The sequence below is a fragment of the Physeter macrocephalus genome, chromosome 2, assembly GCF_002837175.3.
Source record: "Physeter macrocephalus isolate SW-GA chromosome 2, ASM283717v5, whole genome shotgun sequence".
NCBI lineage: Eukaryota > Metazoa > Chordata > Mammalia > Artiodactyla > Physeteridae > Physeter > Physeter macrocephalus.
Genome location: NC_041215.1, coordinates 131,936,453 through 131,953,914, shown reverse-complemented (window position 1 = coordinate 131,953,914; position 17,462 = coordinate 131,936,453). Strand labels below are relative to the sequence as shown.

At 63.1% G+C, this 17,462-nt stretch overlaps 1 protein-coding gene across 1 annotated transcript; it reads left to right on the top strand.

Annotated features, from left to right (window-relative positions):
- The first annotated feature begins 477 nt into the window (after positions 1 to 477).
- On the top strand, positions 478 to 9,156 carry ECEL1 (endothelin converting enzyme like 1). The gene is made up of 18 exons (XM_007125023.4): positions 478 to 552; positions 1,528 to 2,398; positions 3,012 to 3,080; positions 3,190 to 3,300; positions 3,396 to 3,488; positions 3,678 to 3,802; positions 4,491 to 4,713; positions 5,131 to 5,229; positions 5,468 to 5,542; positions 5,744 to 5,847; positions 6,146 to 6,204; positions 6,281 to 6,332; positions 6,916 to 6,983; positions 7,167 to 7,291; positions 7,612 to 7,677; positions 8,055 to 8,150; positions 8,331 to 8,407; positions 8,538 to 9,156. Exons 2-18 carry the CDS (start codon positions 1,631 to 1,633, stop codon positions 8,635 to 8,637), a joined length of 2,310 nt encoding a protein of 769 aa, XP_007125085.2. The 5' UTR covers positions 478 to 552; positions 1,528 to 1,630; the 3' UTR covers positions 8,638 to 9,156.
- The last annotated feature ends 8,306 nt before the right edge of the window (positions 9,157 to 17,462 follow it).

The window sequence follows — 17,462 nt, the reverse complement described above, 5'->3', positions numbered from 1 at the left end:
ACTGACCCCCCCGGTCCAGGCGCTGTGCCAGGCGGTACAGGCGCGATTCCAGCGCACCCCACAGCCTTTCAGCGAGTCCTCCCTGCAGGGGGCTCCCGTCCTGTGGGCTGGGCTGGCCCACCAGCTTCTTTCTTTTCAGCTGGAGCCTCTTTCAGGCGGGTTGGTAGGCATCCCTGAGTGGAAGCATCGGAGCAGAGGGGACCTGAGGCCCTCACTCCTCTCGGGGCTGGAATCCCGGAGCCCAGGGCCTGTGCTAGACCCTTGGGAGCGTGTTCCCGAAGCCTCCTTCCCCGCCCCCGAGCTGCCACAGAGCTGACAGGTAGCCGGGATGGAGGCAGAAAGGAGGGAGCGCTGGGGGGGCGGGCGGAGGAGGGTGGAGCCGCCCGCGCGCCCCCTCCCTCGGGGCCGGCGGGCGGCGCAGCGAGGCACGGCAGCAGAGGAGGCGGCGGGCGCACGGAGAGAGCGGCCGCCCGCCCAGCTCGGCCCCGGCCCCGGCCCCGGCTCGGGCTCGATCCGCTCTGTTCCCGCTCCGCCCGGGCGCGCACCTGCCGGGTAAGTGGCACCCGAGCCCGCGGCCGCCGCGGCCACATCGGCCACCATCTCCGCCGCCACCGCCGCGCCGAGCCTCCAGGCTTTGTCTGCGTCCTCGCAGCTCCGGCTCAGGCTGCGGCTGCGACTCCCGGGCTTGGTTCTCTGGCTCCGCGGACTGCGCGGCGCGGGAGGCTCCGCACCCAGGGCTCGGGGCGCGCGGGGCCCGCTCGCTCTGCGCCGGGGATGAAACTTCGCCCAAGTTTGGGTTCCGGGGAGAACCTGTTGAAGCCGGGAGTGGCCCAGGGCGAGGACGGGGGACGAAACCGGTTCCGGGTCCTTTAGGGCCGTCGGGGGTTTCTCCCTGATCCTGGGCGGGATGGCGCGCCTGCTCGGGCCGCTTGGGAACGGGACTGGTGGGCGTTCTGGCCACGGAATAGAGAAGACAGGGCTGGGGATGGCTCTGCGGACATCCGCGAGGACAAAGTTTGGTTCTTCAGTCGCTTTCTTGAGCGTCTAGTTCCGGTGCGGAAAGCTGAAGGCGGCTTCAGGGTCTGCATAGAAGCGGCACTGACCGCGCCTCCTTTCCCCTGCCTCCGCTTTTCCCCTCCCCCCGCCTGGCCTCGCTGTAGCAGGTCCGGAACAAGAAATGCAAAGAGGAGAGAAACAGCCTTTCATTGAAGGCCTGCTACGTGCCAGGCCCCATGCTCGGTGCTCCCCTGCTTTATTACGGCCCAAACCTGCGGCGGGCATATGTGTGCGGGGAGAGGGGAGGTTGAAGGACCCCACTGTGCAGTGTGGTAGATGGCGGCCACTCTGAGCGGTCCCCTTCCTTCATTCTCCGAGTGGCGCAGGGAGGCCAGGCCCCGGGCCCACTCGTTGTTGGGGACTCGGGGTGGCCTCCAGCCTTTGGACCTAGGCCTGTGCCCTTCCTCGTCGCGCTCGTGGACCCCGTCGAGCCCCAGTACCCTTCTGAGCCTGTATCTACCTTTCCCGCAGCTGCGGCCCGGGGGGACCATGCGCCGGCCCACTGGGAGCCTGGCGGCCGGGAGCATCCTGTAGCGGAGACCGCCAAGGGCTGCGCGGCGGTGCTCGCGGCGCCATGGAGGCCCCGTATTCGATGACAGCACACTACGACGAGTTCCAGGAGGTCAAGTACGTGAGCCGGTGCGGTGGGGGAGGCGCGCGGGGAACGTCGCTGCCCCCCGGCTTCCCGCTGAGTGCGGGGCGCAGCGCCCCCGGGGGCCGGGCCGGGCTGCCGCGCTGGAACCGGCGCGAGGTGTGCCTGCTGTCGGGGCTGGTGTTCGCCGCGGGCCTCTGTGCCATCCTGGCCGCCATGCTGGCTCTCAAGTACCTGGGCCCGGGAGCGGCGGGAGGCGCCACCTGCTCCGAGGGCTGCCCGGAGCGAAAGGCCTTCGCGCGCGCCGCCCGCTTCTTGGCCTCCAACCTGGACGCCAGCATAGACCCGTGCCAGGACTTCTACTCCTTCGCGTGCGGCGGCTGGCTGCGGCGCCACGCCATCCCGGACGACAAGCTCACCTACGGCACCATCGCGGCCATCGGCGAGCAGAACGAGGAGCGCCTGCGGCGCTTGCTGGCGCGGCCCGGGGGTGGGCCCGGCGGCGCAGCCCCGCGCAAGGTGCGCGCTTTCTTCCGCTCCTGCCTGGACATGCGTGAAATCGAACGGCTCGGCCCGCGGCCCATGCTCGAGGTCATCGAGGACTGCGGGGGCTGGGACCTGGGGGGCGCGGCGGCGCCCTGGGACCTCAACCGGCTGCTGTACAAGGCTCAGGGCGTGTACAGCGCCGCCGCGCTCTTCTCGCTCACCGTCAGTCTGGACGACAGGAACTCCTCGCGCTACGTCATCCGCGTGAGTGCGCCCCCCACCCCCGCACCGGGCACCCCACAGGCGGCCAGGAACTAGGGGTGCCTCGGCCTGGCACGCCTGCCCCGCGCTCCCTCTGCGCCCAGAAGACCGGTGCGGAAGGGGAGGGGAGGGGAGAGGAATGGAAGGGAGCGCGCACCGGCAGAGCGCGGGAGGAGGGCGCGAGTAATTTCCCTCGAGTAATTGCGGTGTTTAGCAGAGCCGCGGGAGCCGCAATTTCCCAGCCCTCTGGCAGCGGTGAGAGCCCGGAGGGAGGGGGTGTACTGACGGGCTGTGGTGACAGGCCTGTCGGGCTGGAGCGGGCTGGAATGCCTGCGGGGCGGGGGGCCAAGTGTCCGTGCGCCCCTCACAGGTAGGGAAAGGACGGGGTTACAGGAGGAGGGGTGGGGGGCGCCCCCCTCTGTCCCCAGGCTAGGCCAGTCAGGGGTGTGGGCTTAGACCAGCTTCTCTGGAATGAGGGAGGGGCTCCTGTCTTTATGCTCCCCGGGCTGGTGACAGTGGATGTCTGGCGTGTCCTCAGTTTGCCCTTTTGGATGGGAATTCAGTCTGTCTGCAGGAGCCGGGAGAGTTGATCTCTGTCCCCCATCTCTCTCCATAGATTGACCAGGATGGGCTCACCCTGCCCGAGAGGACCCTGTACTTAGCTCAGGATGAGGAGAGCGAGAAGGTGTGGGAGCGCGGGGTGGGGTTCAGGGAAGGCCTGGGGCTCCGGGCGGCCTGGACCAGGGCCTGGCGCCGACTGCACCCCTGCCGTGCCCCGCCCCCCGCCCGTGCAGATCCTGGCAGCATACCGCGTGTTCATGGAGCGCCTGCTCAGCCTCTTGGGCGCTGAGGCTGTGGAAAAGAAGGCCCAGGAGATCCTGCAGCTAGAGCAGCAGCTGGCCAACGTGAGCGGGGGGTGGGGGTGGGGGGACACAACTGCTGCGCCCTGGGGGCGGGGAGCATCAGGCGGGGCTTGGTCAACTCTGCCCTCCATACCCAGATCACAGGGTCAGAGTATGATGACCTCCGGCGAGATGCTAGCTCCATATACAACAAGGTGACACTGGGGCAGCTGCAGAAGATCACCCCCCATGTGAGTGTGACCCAGCCCTGGTGGGGGAGGCGCTGATCTTGGGACTCCTGGGCTGTCCCCTCCCCAGGGACGAGCAAGGCCTTCCGTGGCCGTGGACTCACGTGTCCTCTTGCTGCCTCTACCTGACCCCCTCCCTGTCTTCTGTGGTCCCTGCCACCCCACCCCACTGTCCCCGTCGTGGTCCCACAGCTGCGGTGGAAGTGGCTACTGGACCAGATCTTCCAGGAGGACTTCTCAGAGGATGAGGAGCTGGTGCTTCTGGCTACAGACTATATGCATCAGGTGTCCCAGCTCATCCGCTCCACACCCCGCAGGTACACCTGCCCGTCACCCGCCTGCTACCCGCCTGCCCCCCAGCCCCCACCCCCCCCCCCCCACGCATCCCAGACCTATCTGCTTGGAGAGCTTTGAATTTCTGCCTCCACCTCTGTCCGGTATCCACCCACTCTGGGGAGGCAGGTGAGGAGCACCGGAAAAGGAGTCCAGACCCCTAGGTTCAGACCTGGCTGTCCCACCTACTCTGTGGACCCTGGGCCGAGCTGTGAGCTTCCCGAGCTGCGGTTTCCTCATGTGGGGATGGTGAGGCTTGAGTGAGTCTGAAGTCAGAAGGGGAAATTGTGGCCGCAACTCTGCTCCCCCAGGGCCACCTTGAGGAAAGCCTCCCTGGTCTCCGCCCCGCTTGGGAACGACCTGAGGCCTCTCGAGGCCAGTTCTGAGGCAGGCAGTCACCCCAAGTGGCCATTCTCCCACCCCACGGCAAGTCAGAAACCAGTGCTGGCCCGTGCCCCGTCAGCCTCAGGTGCTCTGCTCAGTGGCCTGAGGTGGGCCTGCTGCGTGCGGGCCCAGCCCTCCTCCCTGGCTGGGGCTGGGAGTGCCTGGAACGACCCTCAGTCCCGTGCAGGTGCTTGGTCCCGCCCTAGGCCCAGGGGCCGGGGGCCGGGGGCCGGGGCGCCCGCGCACGTGAGCCTGTCGGGACACCCAGCTGCTTCACCTGGCCCTCAGGATCCTACACAACTACCTGGTGTGGCGCGTGGTGGTGGTCCTGAGTGAGCACCTGTCCCCACCGTTCCGAGAGGCCCTGCACGAGCTGGCACGGGAGATGGAGGGCAGCGACAAGCCACAGGAGCTGGCCCGTGTCTGCCTGGGCCAGGCCAACCGTCACTTTGGCATGGCGCTCGGTGCCCTCTTTGTACATGAGCACTTCTCAGCTGCCAGCAAGGCCAAGGTCAGGCTGCCCTGGCCTTGAGGAGAGGGGTGCGGGTCCTGAGATGGGCATGAAGTTCTTGCATGGCCCTGGTCCAAGCATGAGGAGCGTGGGGAGCCCCGCACGTCCCCCTGCAGCCAAGGGCACCGGGCTCAGCTGAGGGCTCGGCCCTCTCTGAGCCTCCAGGCTACTCCTCCCCAGGCTTCCTCCTCCAGGAAGCCTACCTGGTTTGTCAGCTGCAGGACCCTCTCCCCACCAGGCTCCTGCCCTCCCTGCTCCGCCGTGCTCAGTGGGCTGGCCTTAGGAATGCTGAGCAGCAAGTCCTGGGCTTAGGAAGTGGTGCTGAATGATTAGGGGGTACCCCTTACTCCAGGTGCTGGGGGCTCAGAGCTAAGGCCTCCTGGGTTGACCCTTGATTCCTGACCCCTGACCCTGCAGGTACAGCAGCTGGTAGAAGACATCAAGTACATCTTGGGCCAGCGCCTGGAGGAGCTGGACTGGATGGATGCTGAGACCAAGGCGGCCGCTCGGGCCAAGGTGACATGGGACCCTTTTCCCATTTGTTGGTTCCACAATCACATATTAAGTGCCTACTGTGGGCCAAGTGCTGGGATAACAAAAGAGACAAAGATGCCTCTTGTGGCGTTGGCATCACCCAGCCTGCTTTCCCCTTGCCTGAGCCCCACCCCTGTGCTGGCCCTGGAGCTTTCTCGCTTAGAGGGGTGGAAGGCTATCTCCTGAGGCCCTGGCCCACTCACCACCCTCTCGCCTGCAGCTCCAGTACATGATGGTGATGGTGGGCTACCCGGACTTCCTGCTCAAACCCGAGGCTGTAGACAAGGAGTATGAGGTGGGCCTGCCCCTGCCCTACCCAGCCTGACCCGTCAGGCTTCTCCAGGCCCATGGCCAAGACCCCCATGGAGACCAACCACCGCCACAGAGGAGGAGCCACGGCCCTCAGCTGGCGGACGCTGGGAGGGCGTGGGACCTGCTGGGTGCTGGTCTGGCCCTGCCCCGGCCTGCCGCTGAGAGCTGCCCATCCCCCATGCAGTTTGAGGTCCATGAGAAGACCTACTTCAAGAACATCTTGAACAGCATCCGTTTCAGCATCCAGCTCTCAGTCAAGAAGATCCGGCAGGAGGTGGACAAGTCCACGTGGGTACCTGGCCTGGAGCTGGGGGGTCAGGTGTGCCATGGGGTGCCATGGGGACAGTGTTCCTTACCAACGCCAGGAGGTTGATGCCTCCCAGACATGCTGGTGGGGAGTGAGGACCCGGCCTGCACAGGGTGCGAGTGGGGGCTGTCAGGGTGTGGGATCAGCCCGGGGGAGGCCCAGGATATAGCTGTAGGCTGGGACACCAGGGCATCCTTTAAGGAGGAGGAGACTAGGAGGTAGGGGTGGTAGGGGAGGGAGTGTGGGTCCCCCCCAGCTGACCCCAGCCTCCCTCCACAGGTGGCTCCTCCCCCCACAGGCGCTCAATGCCTACTATCTACCCAACAAGAACCAGATGGGTAAGGGGGTGTGTCCAGACAAGGGGCAGGGCCTGGAGGTGGGGAGGGTCCGCCGCTGACCATGCCCCCCCCGCAGTGTTCCCCGCTGGGATCCTGCAGCCTACACTGTACGACCCTGACTTTCCGCAGTGAGTAGGGAACGTGGCGTGAGCCTGAGCCGCGGCCGTGGCCTTGTCTGCGGGGTGGGTGGGGACTGCTCAGCTGGCCCCATGCCCGGCCGGGCACCGCAGTCATGACAGCTGCAACCCTGGGTCCCCGTAATCCCACTTCATCTTTGGTTATTTAGAAAAAGGAGGAGGGTTTTTTGTTGTTTTTTTTTTCATTCTTTTAAACGTCCTGAGTCCCCCTTACCTGGTTTGAGGCTTCTTTGGGTGTTGGCAAACTGGAAGAACAACCCTAGTGGTGAGGAGAAAGGCCACATCCCATGTGGGGTGCCTCAGTTTTCCTCCTGTCTCCCTCCAACCCTGTCTCCTCCCCGCAGCCCTGCTCTGTTAGATGTTCTTTCCTAAAAGGCGGCTGCCCAGGTGTCAGTGGCCCCGTTTACACTCCCCACGGGGAAGCTGAGGCACAAGCGCTCGGGGGCCGTGCCGTCACTGGCCTCCCCGGGCTGCCTCGTGGCCTGGCCAGGGCCTCCCGAGGCCTGGGCAGCAGCTCGGCGGGGCTCTCAGAGGGCGGGTGAGGCTGGGGCCTGACGCTGCTGCCACGGCCCAGGTCTCTGAACTACGGGGGCATCGGTACCATCATCGGGCACGAGCTGACCCATGGCTACGATGACTGGGGTGAGGCCTGCGGGCGGCCTGAGGGGTGGCGGAGGACAGACAGTGGCGGGCAGGGCGGCGAGGGCCAACGGAGGCCCCGCGGCTCCCCCGTGCCTGTTGTCTGGCGGGTGGGGAGGGCCTCGGTGCCCAGCCGGGCTCTGCGGTGAAGGCCGGTCTCGGCCCGCGCCCCCCCGCTGCCCACAGGGGGCCAGTATGACCGCTCGGGCAACCTGCTGCACTGGTGGACAGAGGACTCCCACAGCCGCTTCCTGCGCAAGGCCGAGTGCATCGTCCACCTCTACGACAACTTCACCGTCTACAACCAGCGGGTGAGGCCCCCCTCGCCGCCCCCTGGGCCCCTCGGGCCTGGCCCGCGCAGACTAGGGGCGTGCACACCTCCACGCACGCTCACGTGCCTGAACGAAGCCAGTGCCGAGCTCCGCGCACAGCCGCCAGGGCCTGCGCGCACGCGGACCTGGGCGAGAGAAGGAGTTCGCACAGACTCACACGCACGTGGGCCACAAGGTGGGGGAGTCCTACCCAAACCCTCTGGGAAGGGGCAGGTGGGTGGAGGCAGGGCCCAGGGAGGCCAGGCCCGAAGGAGGCCAGAGGGCCTTGGGCAGCCTCCAACCTCTTCCCTCCTCGCCAGGTGAACGGGAAGCACACACTCGGAGAGAACATTGCGGACATGGGCGGCCTCAAGCTTGCCTACTATGTGAGCTGCCCCTGTCTGGCCCTCGCTCCCTGAGGGAGGAGTGGTGGGGGGCACTGGGGACCGGGCTAGAGACCTACTCATCCCTCCCTCCCCATCCTGTTGAGCTCTGGTCTTGGAGGGGAGGTGCCGTGCTGGGCACAGGGTCCACTGGAAGAGGGACTCCTGGGCCCCCCTCCTTCCAGGAGAGCAAAGAGGGCTGCCTGGAGGGGGTGGCATCTGCCTGGGGTTAGCCTCCCGGGGAGGGAAGAAGGCCGGGGTCCGGGGGGGCTCGGCAGGGTGGCTGGCGCGCAGCGCTGGGGCAGGTGAGGGCCTGACTGAGCGGAGGGTGCCAGGTGGCGCCGTTGTGGGCACCGCAGCTCCGTGCTCTGCGCCCCCAGGCCTATCAGAAGTGGGTGCGCGAGCACGGCCCGGAGCACCCGCTGCGCCGGCTCAAGTACACGCACAGTCAGCTCTTCTTCATCGCCTTTGCCCAGGTGTGCGGGCGGGGCCCGTAGGGGAGCGGGGCGGGGGCACAGCTTCCAGCCCATCCCCCGTCAGCCTCCCCTCAGGGAGCCCCGCGGGCTCTGGTGGGGGACCGAGGCCGGGCGCGCGGGGCCTCGTCGGTGGGCGCCTGGCCTCACGCCCGCTGCCCCCCCCCGCGCGTCCTGGCCCAGAACTGGTGCGTCAAGCGGAGGTCGCAGTCCATCCACCTGCAGGTGCTGGCCGACAGGCACGCGCCTGAGCACTACAGGTACGCCCGCCTGCCGGCCTGGGCCTCGTCCCCTCCTCGCGTCGGGGCTGGGAGCGGGCCGGGGCGGGAAGGGACAGCTGGGGTGTGGTGGCCCGTGCCACACACTCTGTGGGTCTCTCCCCTGCCCCAGGGTGCTGGGCAGCGTGTCCCAGTTCGAGGAGTTCGGCCGGGCCTTCCACTGCCCCAAGGACTCGCCCATGAACCCTGCCCACAAGTGCTCTGTGTGGTGAGCCTGGCTGCCCGCCCGCACGCCCCTACCTCCCTGCACGATCTGCCTCTCGCTGGCGGCCGGGGCACGCGTGGACCCGGCTCTGGTCCACTCTGGGCGCCGTCCGCCTCCCCAGCCCCTCCAGGACCCAGCGCCCAATCACTGTCCCTCGCTTCCGGAGGGACCCAGAACAGGGATGCAGTTGGGCTCCAGGAGGGCCTGGAGGAGAGACGCTAAGGTCCCCAGACTAGGCTCTTGGGGAGCCAGCCCCCCGCCCAGCTGGATTGTACAGGCCCCGCCTTCGCTGTGTTCTCGCTGCTAAGTCAGGTCAATAAAGCTGCTCTACTGTTGCCTCCGCCTCCTCGGGGGCCCCCAGAGCAGGTGGGACTGGATGAACGCGCGGGGGAGGCTCAGGCCCTTAGCAGAATGAGACCCTAGAGAAGACCTTTTTGTCCCCTCCTGGCGGCCTCGGCCGGGCGGCCTCTGTCTCACCCCCCCAGCTCCCGTCCTTCCCACCAAGCACCCACTCCGCCCTCCACCAAAGTCCTGCCGAGGCCCCTGCACGGTTCTGAGGGCGCCCCTGGGCCAGCCTCACGGGGGCCAGAGAACCAAGCCCAGTGACCTACCCCCCGGCGCGACGCCGGGACTTCGCTTCTCCTGAGTGTGCAGAGTGGTGCCCCCTCAGCCCCGCAGGAGTTTCTGCAGTGTCCCCTAGCCAGTCATCCAGCCCAGGCTAGGCCTTGGCTCAGCTTCTTGGAGAAAGGGGACGGGTGACGCGTGGCCTCGAGGCGTCCCCTCCAGCCTGGAGCAGGAGCTCCTGGGGAGAGAGAAGGAGAGGAGTGGTGGGGGCAGGGTGCCGGGGGGCTCCCGGCGCGGCCCGGGGCGGGAGGGGAGGAGAAGTGCTGCTCTATCTTGGGCGGGAGGGCAGGGGCAGCGGGGAGCCCCACTGGGGGACCCCAGGCGTCTGCAGGGCTGAGACTGCCCGCCCTACCTGCTCCGGTCTGTTTCTCTTACTTCAGGGGTGGCCTAGAGAAATCAGCCACTCCCTGAGCACTGCCCGGGAGGTGTGGCCTGTCCCCAGCTCCCACTGCAGGGGTGAACGTCTTGCCCGTCCAGCTCCTGTCTTTATGCTCAGATAATGTCTGTCTGCCTCTCAGCCTTGAGTGACGTTTACAAAGTCCCTGTTATCTGAGCCTTGGATGCACCAACCTGAGGGAGTGGGGACAGAAAACGCACCTGCCACACTGATCGGGCCACAGCGGAGGGTGGGGCCCCGCAGAGAAGAGGCAGGAACGAAGAGGGACACCACGGGAGCCAGCAGGAGTGGCCGAGCTCCCCGGGGCGGGGGCTCTTCCTCGGGGAAAGACGGTAGGGGCTGCGCTAATCAGTCCAGGGCGCAGAGCCCTGCTCAGAGCTGCCTGTGGGGGGCAGGTAGGGCCCTTGCGTTCAGGGCTCCTGAGAGGTGCTGTGCTTATGGATCTTCCTTGGTTTCCTCCTGAAGCCTCTTTCCCCCTGGGCTGGGCACATACATGCCGTGTCCTTCGGGCAGTGAGGGCAGAAAGACGGTCTAGCTCCCTGTCTCGACCTGCCACCCACCTTCTGGTCGGGGACTTTCTGCATGCGGCGCCTCACCCGCTCCCTCTGGCCTGGGATCCTGGCTGGAATGGTAACCATCAGGCCCAGCCCTCGGGCCCCCTCCCCGGCTCCCTGCCAGCCTAGGGGAGGCCTCGGGGTTGGGGGACCTGTAGCGTGAGACTCCAGCAGGAAGTGCAGCGAAGCCCAGGTACCCCTGTGCCCAGCGGAGGGGGCCGGTGGGGTCGGGCCTGTGGGGGAAGGTGGGCCCCTGGGGTAGGACATGGGGTTCCTGGCCTCGAGACTAGTCCCGAGCTGGAAGCTGGGAAGCCTGGGGGCCTCAGCTGCTGGCCCGGGGCCTGAGCTGCTGGCCCGGGGCCTGATGCCCAGCTGGGGGCCACCCACCCTTCCGGCAGGGTTGTGGATGACAGGCCATGAGGCCTCCAGAGACCCCTGCGCCTGACGGATTCCTGCTGGGCTCATGCTGGTGCTGTCACCGCTACCCGGGGCTGCAGGGCTCCTCACATCTTTGGGGAGGACCGAGGGAGACCAGCCGGTCAGAGGGCGCGCAAGCCAAGGGCATACCAAGGACAGAGTCCCGGCCCCGAGGGCCCACGGAGTTCAGACAGCCAAGGATCCCAGAGCCACGGGGTGGCCCTGCAGGGCACGGTTGCGACCTGTGTGTCACCCACGGGTTCCCAGAATGCTTTTCCAGACAGAACCTGAGAGCACACTCGCTGCAGCGAGGCTGGGCAGAGGACGGGGGCGGCCCCTTTTACAGACAGGGAACTCGGGAGTCGCGTGCCCCGCCCAGGGTCACACCGCCCGTGGCAGCTGACGGGCGCGTCCTGGTTGCCGGGTCGTGTCCGTGCTACCCTCGGCGTCCCCTCTCAACAAGTTCTGGTAGGAAACCGAGTGCGCAGCGTAGGCGCTGGCCATTTCATCGTCTACCGGGCCCTGTGCTTGCAGCCGAGCTGAGGGTCCGCTGACATGCTGCCGAGGTGAGGACTTGACCCAGCTCGGCACAGCTGCCCACGTGGTTCTCTCGTGTGGGGTGAGGGGTCAGGAGTGCAGTGGTGAAGGCCCTTCCGGTGGTGCAGGGACTCTAGAAGCAGCCTCGGGGCAGGTCGTTGCAGGGCTGACTCCGTCCGTCCCCGGGGGTGGCTCCCCGCGCAGCAGTCATCCTCTGAGCGGAGCTTATTGGGATGACGGAAGGCAATCTGCAACTAAGCGTTTGACAGCGGGGAAGTAAAGGAGCTAAGGGGTGGTTTGCAACCGCGCTTAAGCTTCCACGGGTGTGCCCTCGTGCGCGGGCCCTTATGCTTCTGCCATCCACGGCTTTGAGCCCGAGCCTTGAGCCTGGGGGTCACTGCTGGGTGACCTTGGCAAGTGATTCTCCCTCTGACCCTCTCTGGACCCCAGGAGCGTCACTGGCAGACCCGGGGTGTGTCTGAGGGTGGGCCCGCCTGTGGTGGATGGGTGTGAGCCCCTCTCCCCCAGGACTGCACGGCTGCTGCCTCCGCAGTGAGAGCCCCTCACGGAGTCCTCAGTGCCATCAAGGTGTCACCGAGCAGCCCTGTCCCGCAAGCCTTTCTAACCGGTTCAGTGGAGCCCAGATTCAAGTTCCTGCCACCCGCGTGGTTGCTTCTATGCTGACCCGGGTGCCCAGCGCCCTGGGGAGCCCAGCTTGTGAGGAGCCCTAGAAGCAATATTTTTAAATGGCTTGAGCCCTCACTCCAGATATTCTGGGAATTCCAGGGACGTCCATGAGCAAATACCTCTGGGGGTGGGTTCTCAGGGGGCTTGGGCTCCTCCTCCTTCCCCCTTGGGTGGGCTGGCCCTTCCCCACCCCCCGTACCCCCCATGCTGGGCAGCACCCTGACTCCTTCCCTCCCCAGGGAGCAGGTAGAGTCAGAGATGGCACTGCAGGTCTGCTTCCTGGGGGGCCCCTTTCACTGCCTCTTTCTCTCCCCTTCAGGGCACCTCCCCCCTCCCCTAAACTGGCTTGAGGAACCCCCTTTCCCTGGATTTAGTAAAAAGAGCAATTTCCCGTCCCCCCTGCCAGCTCCAGGCCTGTCCAGAGGCTGAGTACTGTGCCCCCAAGGCTGCCCCTCGGGCCACCCTGTAGCAGACAGGACAGGGCAGGGCAGCGGGCAGAGCTCGAGAGTCCAGCTTCCTCCCCTGTCTCCACAGCCAGTGTAGCAGCTTGGACTCGACTTTGGATGGCACGTCACTGAGTGGGGCCTTGGCAGTCATGCCTCCCCTCTCCACCCCACGTCCCGGGAGAGACTGCAGAGGAGGGGTCGTTTTTCATGGGTGGAATTCTGCCACCTCCCACGCCTTAGAATCCTTTTTTTTTTTTTTTTTTGCGGTACGCGGGCCTCTCACTGTTGTGGCCTCTCCCGTTGTGGAGCACAGGCTCCGGACGCGCAGGCTCAGCGGCCACGGCTCACGGGCCCAGCCGCTCCGCGGCACGTGGGATCCTACCGGACCGGGGCACGAACCCGCGTCCCCTGCATCGGCAGGCGGACTCTCAACCACCGCGCCACCAGGGAAGCCCCTAGAATCCATTTTTGTTTCAATGGCGTTTCCCCTTCCTGCTTCCCTTGCGAGGGGACACAGACACCTGTCGCCACCCCAGCCTGCAGGGGTCCCAGGGGACTTCTGGAGAAACTGAGACCCTTTCCGCCTTGGAGCCAGGCAGCCTCTAGGGTATCTGTCACTGCACAGCAGGTGACCACGTGAGCCAGTCCTTGGGAACATTTTCCAGAAAAGTGCAGGCCTCCGGCACGTTATTTATAATCCCTCCATAAGATTACTGAAGGTTTTGGAACAATATGAAACTCAGCCCACCCTCCCCAAAGGAGTCCTCGCCCTATAGCCTCCCTCTTCCTGGAGGAGATCCCAAATTTGGACGGTAGGTTGCTGAGCGGACCGCGACAGTGTGTGCTTCACCCTTAGGCTGCGCAGGAGAGCTGTCCCCTGCGGCAGCCACAGGGCCACCGTCCTGGCCTCGCAAACCGCCGGGGGCTGGGATCCTACGTCCCGAGTCCCCCTTGCCTTTGCGGAAAGCTAGTTGCACCCTGGCCTGGCCTTTCCTTCAGAGCCCTCATGTGAGCTGGCCTCCAGCCCTGGTGTCCTGGTGGGATCCCTGCCCCGTGAGGTCAAAGGGGACCCCAGGCTCCCGAGCCTGCAGACACTTTCCCCTCCAGGCCCGACACTAGCCTTTGTCCCCAGTGCTGTTCACGGGACATGGCTTATGGCTCATCTGGGGGCTCCTTGTTGGCCCGGGTGGGGTTCTCAGCCCTCACTCGTTTACAGCCCACCTTTGAGCTGCCGTCCCACAGGTTCCACTGGCCATGGTCCCTCCCACCGGTATGGGGGTGTCCCTCATTTTGCCCCGTGTCTCTGGCTGAGTTCGCCCTCTGCCTTGTGGTCTGCTCTCCTAAACAAAGGCCCGCCCCGTCCAGGCCTGCGGGTGCCACCTCCTCCTCCCTGCCCCGCCTGCTTTACCGCACAGGGTGGGAGGCGCCCCCTGCAGGGCATGCACCGTTCATCCCTCAGCTCCAGCCCTTTGAGGGCCCCTGCCAGCCAGGCTGCTGTCCAGCAGGAGCTCATCGGGACGGAGGGGAAGGAGGCGGCACCTGCTCCCGCGACCTCAGCGCGCCCGGACCTGGGGGCCTCTGGCAGCGGCTCAGGCTGATTCACTGGGCTCAGGCAGCTCAGGTTCCCCCAGCTGCTGTCACATGGTGCTGTGAAGCTGCAGCTCTCCTTGTCTACTTTGCATAAATGATAATAAAAAACCCTCTTACCTTTCTGCGGGACCAAAGCATCGTGGGCACTGCTGACAGAGGTCTGCGTGGAGAGGTCTGCAGGCGACTAGTTCCCTCTCACCTGAGGAGCCCGGGCCGGGCTGGGAGAGGAGGGGGTGCCCTGCTGGCTGATAATGAGGAAGGTGCAAGTCTGGTGAGCAAAGAAAGGGCCAGAACACGGCACGGGACCTGGACACCCCCGTATTGAGGGAGGACGGCGGCCTCATCATCTGGGACGGGGGGCGGCTGTTTCCTTCCTGAGGGGCAGCTCCAGAGACACACAGCTGGTCTCCAGGCACAGTGCCAAGCACGTTGGTGCAGGCTTGGCATCCCTGGCGCCAGGGTCAGTTCAGGGGACCCTGGGCTGTGGCCTGGTGGGTGTGTCCGGAGCGAAGAACCCTAAAGCTCTGTTCAGCTGGAGCAAGCAGGCCCTGGGGCCACCTTAGATCAGAGGGTGCAATTTAAAACACCGCACAGCTTCCTGCAGGTCTCTGGGCCCCGCCCCCCCACCCACTGGAGGCGGGACTGGGGGAGCCATCCCCGAAGGGGCAAGAGCCTGTCATGCAGATGCTGACCAGGTGGGGAGACCTGTTTCTGGAAGCAGGGGGTGGGTAACAGCCTCAGATGGTAATGTCAGCCCCAAGGTCAGGTGGAGGGCACATCTGGCATCCCATCGGAGGCCTCCTGGGAGGCTTCAAGGCAGCGCGCCTGTTTTTCCCCATCATGAAGCATCCTGTGTAGCCACCAGAGCCATGCTGGGCTCGCTGCCCAGCATGGGACAGGGGCGGTCACAGGGGCTCCAGGAGCTGGGGGTGAGTGGGGCTGCAGGTCTGGCTGGGACTGAACCTGGGGCGCCCCCCAGGGCCCAGTCTGAACTCTGCAGGGAGTGGTGCACCTGTGGTCGCAGAGAGTCGTTTGGCCTAAGAGTCCTGTTGGGGCCCAAGCACGCCTGACCTCCCGTCGGAGTCTCAGGGGGTTGGGTGACGGGACGCCGGGCCTTCCAGAGGGCCTAGAGTGTGCTGGGCTCTGCCAGGCTTTTCCTCATTGGCAGCTCTGCCACACGCCCGGGCAGTCGGCACTGTTCCTATTTAATGTCTAGCTCCATGCTGCCGTCTTCATCCTGATGGAATAAAATTTATGTTTGGGGGCAGGAGAAGACAATTTAAGCGTAACACCCTCCCTGCCCGTTTTGGGCCCTCCCTAACGTGCAGCGTGCCCTGCATTATACATGAAGCCGGCCTTCTCAAAGGTGCGAACGCCTGCTCTGTCATGAAGATCGGTGTTGTTTTTTCTCTTTTCTGACACCGGCAATGTAACTCCGTACAAGGTTACATTTCTTTCCCAATCCTGTAAGGGGTCATGGTGACCTGTCGCTCACCTTGTATGTGCTCGTCTGGACTACGTATCTTAGGTCAACTCTGTGTAAAACCCCAGTGTGTGAGTTTAACGTACGATGCTTTATCTCAAAAATGTGTATGAACAGTCCTCAGAGGTTTCTGAAAGACTCCCTCCCGGGTTATAATCCTCAGTTGGCTCAAATAAAAGTCTCTATTTCTTCTTTAGATCACTATCGATTACAACGGTTTCGACCGGGCACCCAGCCTCCAGCGTGGTTCTCCGGTGTCCTGGGGAAGAGAATGGGGGCCCTGCAGGCAGGGGGCTGACACAGGGTCCCCTCCTCATTTGCTCACTTCCAGTGGATTGCAACCTAGTAGAATTGAGTGTGTCTCGTTAAGTAGATTTATAGATTATATGATCTAGCTTTTAACAAACGAACCCTCCAATCAAGTGGCTTACCAAAAAATCCTGTAAAGAAACCACAGATAACACCCATAATCTACACCAGGTGAGCAACCCCAGAAGTGGCAGCTGTGACACTTTCTCCCTCCAGATACATGCTCCTCATCACCCGTGGTACAGACCTGACAAGAAGTCAGCCCCAAATATGAAACATTAAACAAAACCAAACTGTTTGAAGCACGCTCACATCCATCATCGCTGGAGAAGCCTGCTCTGGGCGCCCTGAGGTCTCCGTCAGTAACAGCAGGAAACTCCCCCCGTGAGCAGCTAAGTTTTCAGAACATGAGGACAAAGCCCGCAGTTTTTTCCCAGTGATGTTTAAAGTGACGTGATTTTTGATATTTCCCTAAGCAATGATGAATATCTGGAAGGCTCTTTTAAAGTTTCTTGCATGAGAGCATAAGACAAAAAACACCTACCACCAGGCAAACATTTATTCTTTCTGCTGTAGTAACAATGGCAGAAGCGATGAACAGAAAATGATCTGTCGACAGACTGAAAGGCATTTCTTTGCCAGCAAATACCTTTGGAAGATGTAGAGAAAACACTGCTCTAGACTGAAACAAAAAATGTTAGAGCAAATTACCCAGTGTGGGAGGTTTGCTATACAGTTAGTTGGCTGAAAGTACAGATGTTTCCACACGTCGCAGCTTAAGGTATTTGCTGGATTCCATTCCGATAATCAAATACACAAACCACTTTTTTTTTCTGTGTGAGCCACTAAAGGAAAGATATGGCAGGGAAGATATATTTCCAACATTTCATACTTTGTTTAATAAAAACAATGTCATGTGCGGAAAACAACGTAAGTGCACCCATTGATGGAACAGCTACTCCCAACGGATTTGATTTTAAAGGATATTAGATGATAAAACCTGCAGTGGCAGCAGAGCCTGCAAAACTCACTCACTGGCCCATCCATGGTCAACCCATGGCAGGGAAGAACTAGAAACCTTGAGGGCACATAAAATGCTGTAGGAGCCATCAGTGGTGTTAATTTTCAAAAACCAAGATTGTCCGAGTAGAGGAGAAGCTTTACGATAGACACTTGGTGATGAGATTGGGTGTGACCACGAAAACATTCCAGATCAACCCCACAGAACGAGCCGTGTTTATGGCAAGGTATTGAAGAGAGCTGTCATCAGTCCTCCTGCCCTCTTTCTTCCTAACTTCCTTTCCTTCTTAAAGACCAATGTGCTGATATTTTTCCAGGTGACGAGGATGTTGACCAAAATAATCAATAAACAATCCATAATAGGAATTGTAAAGAGCTTTATTTGAGCCAAACTGAGAACTATACCCTGGAAGACAGCCTCCAGATTACTCTGAGAAACTGTTCCAGAGAAGCATGGATTTCAGCACAGTTTTACATCCTGTCAGAACAAAGAACATCAAACAAGGCAGGGATACATTCCTTCAGGGTTTCAAAACAACTAGATCAGCGCATACACAGAGTCAGTATGGCCTTGGCACCTGGGAAGGGAGTCTTATCATGGAAGGAGGACCAGCACTGGCATCTCAAGAAGGGAGGAATTTAATTTTTATTTTTAACTTGGACATTCTTTTTTTTTTTTTTTTTTTTTTTTGCGGTACGCGGGCCTCTCACTGTTGTGGCCTCTCCCATTGCAGAGCACAGGCTCCGGACGTGCAGGCTCAGTGGCCA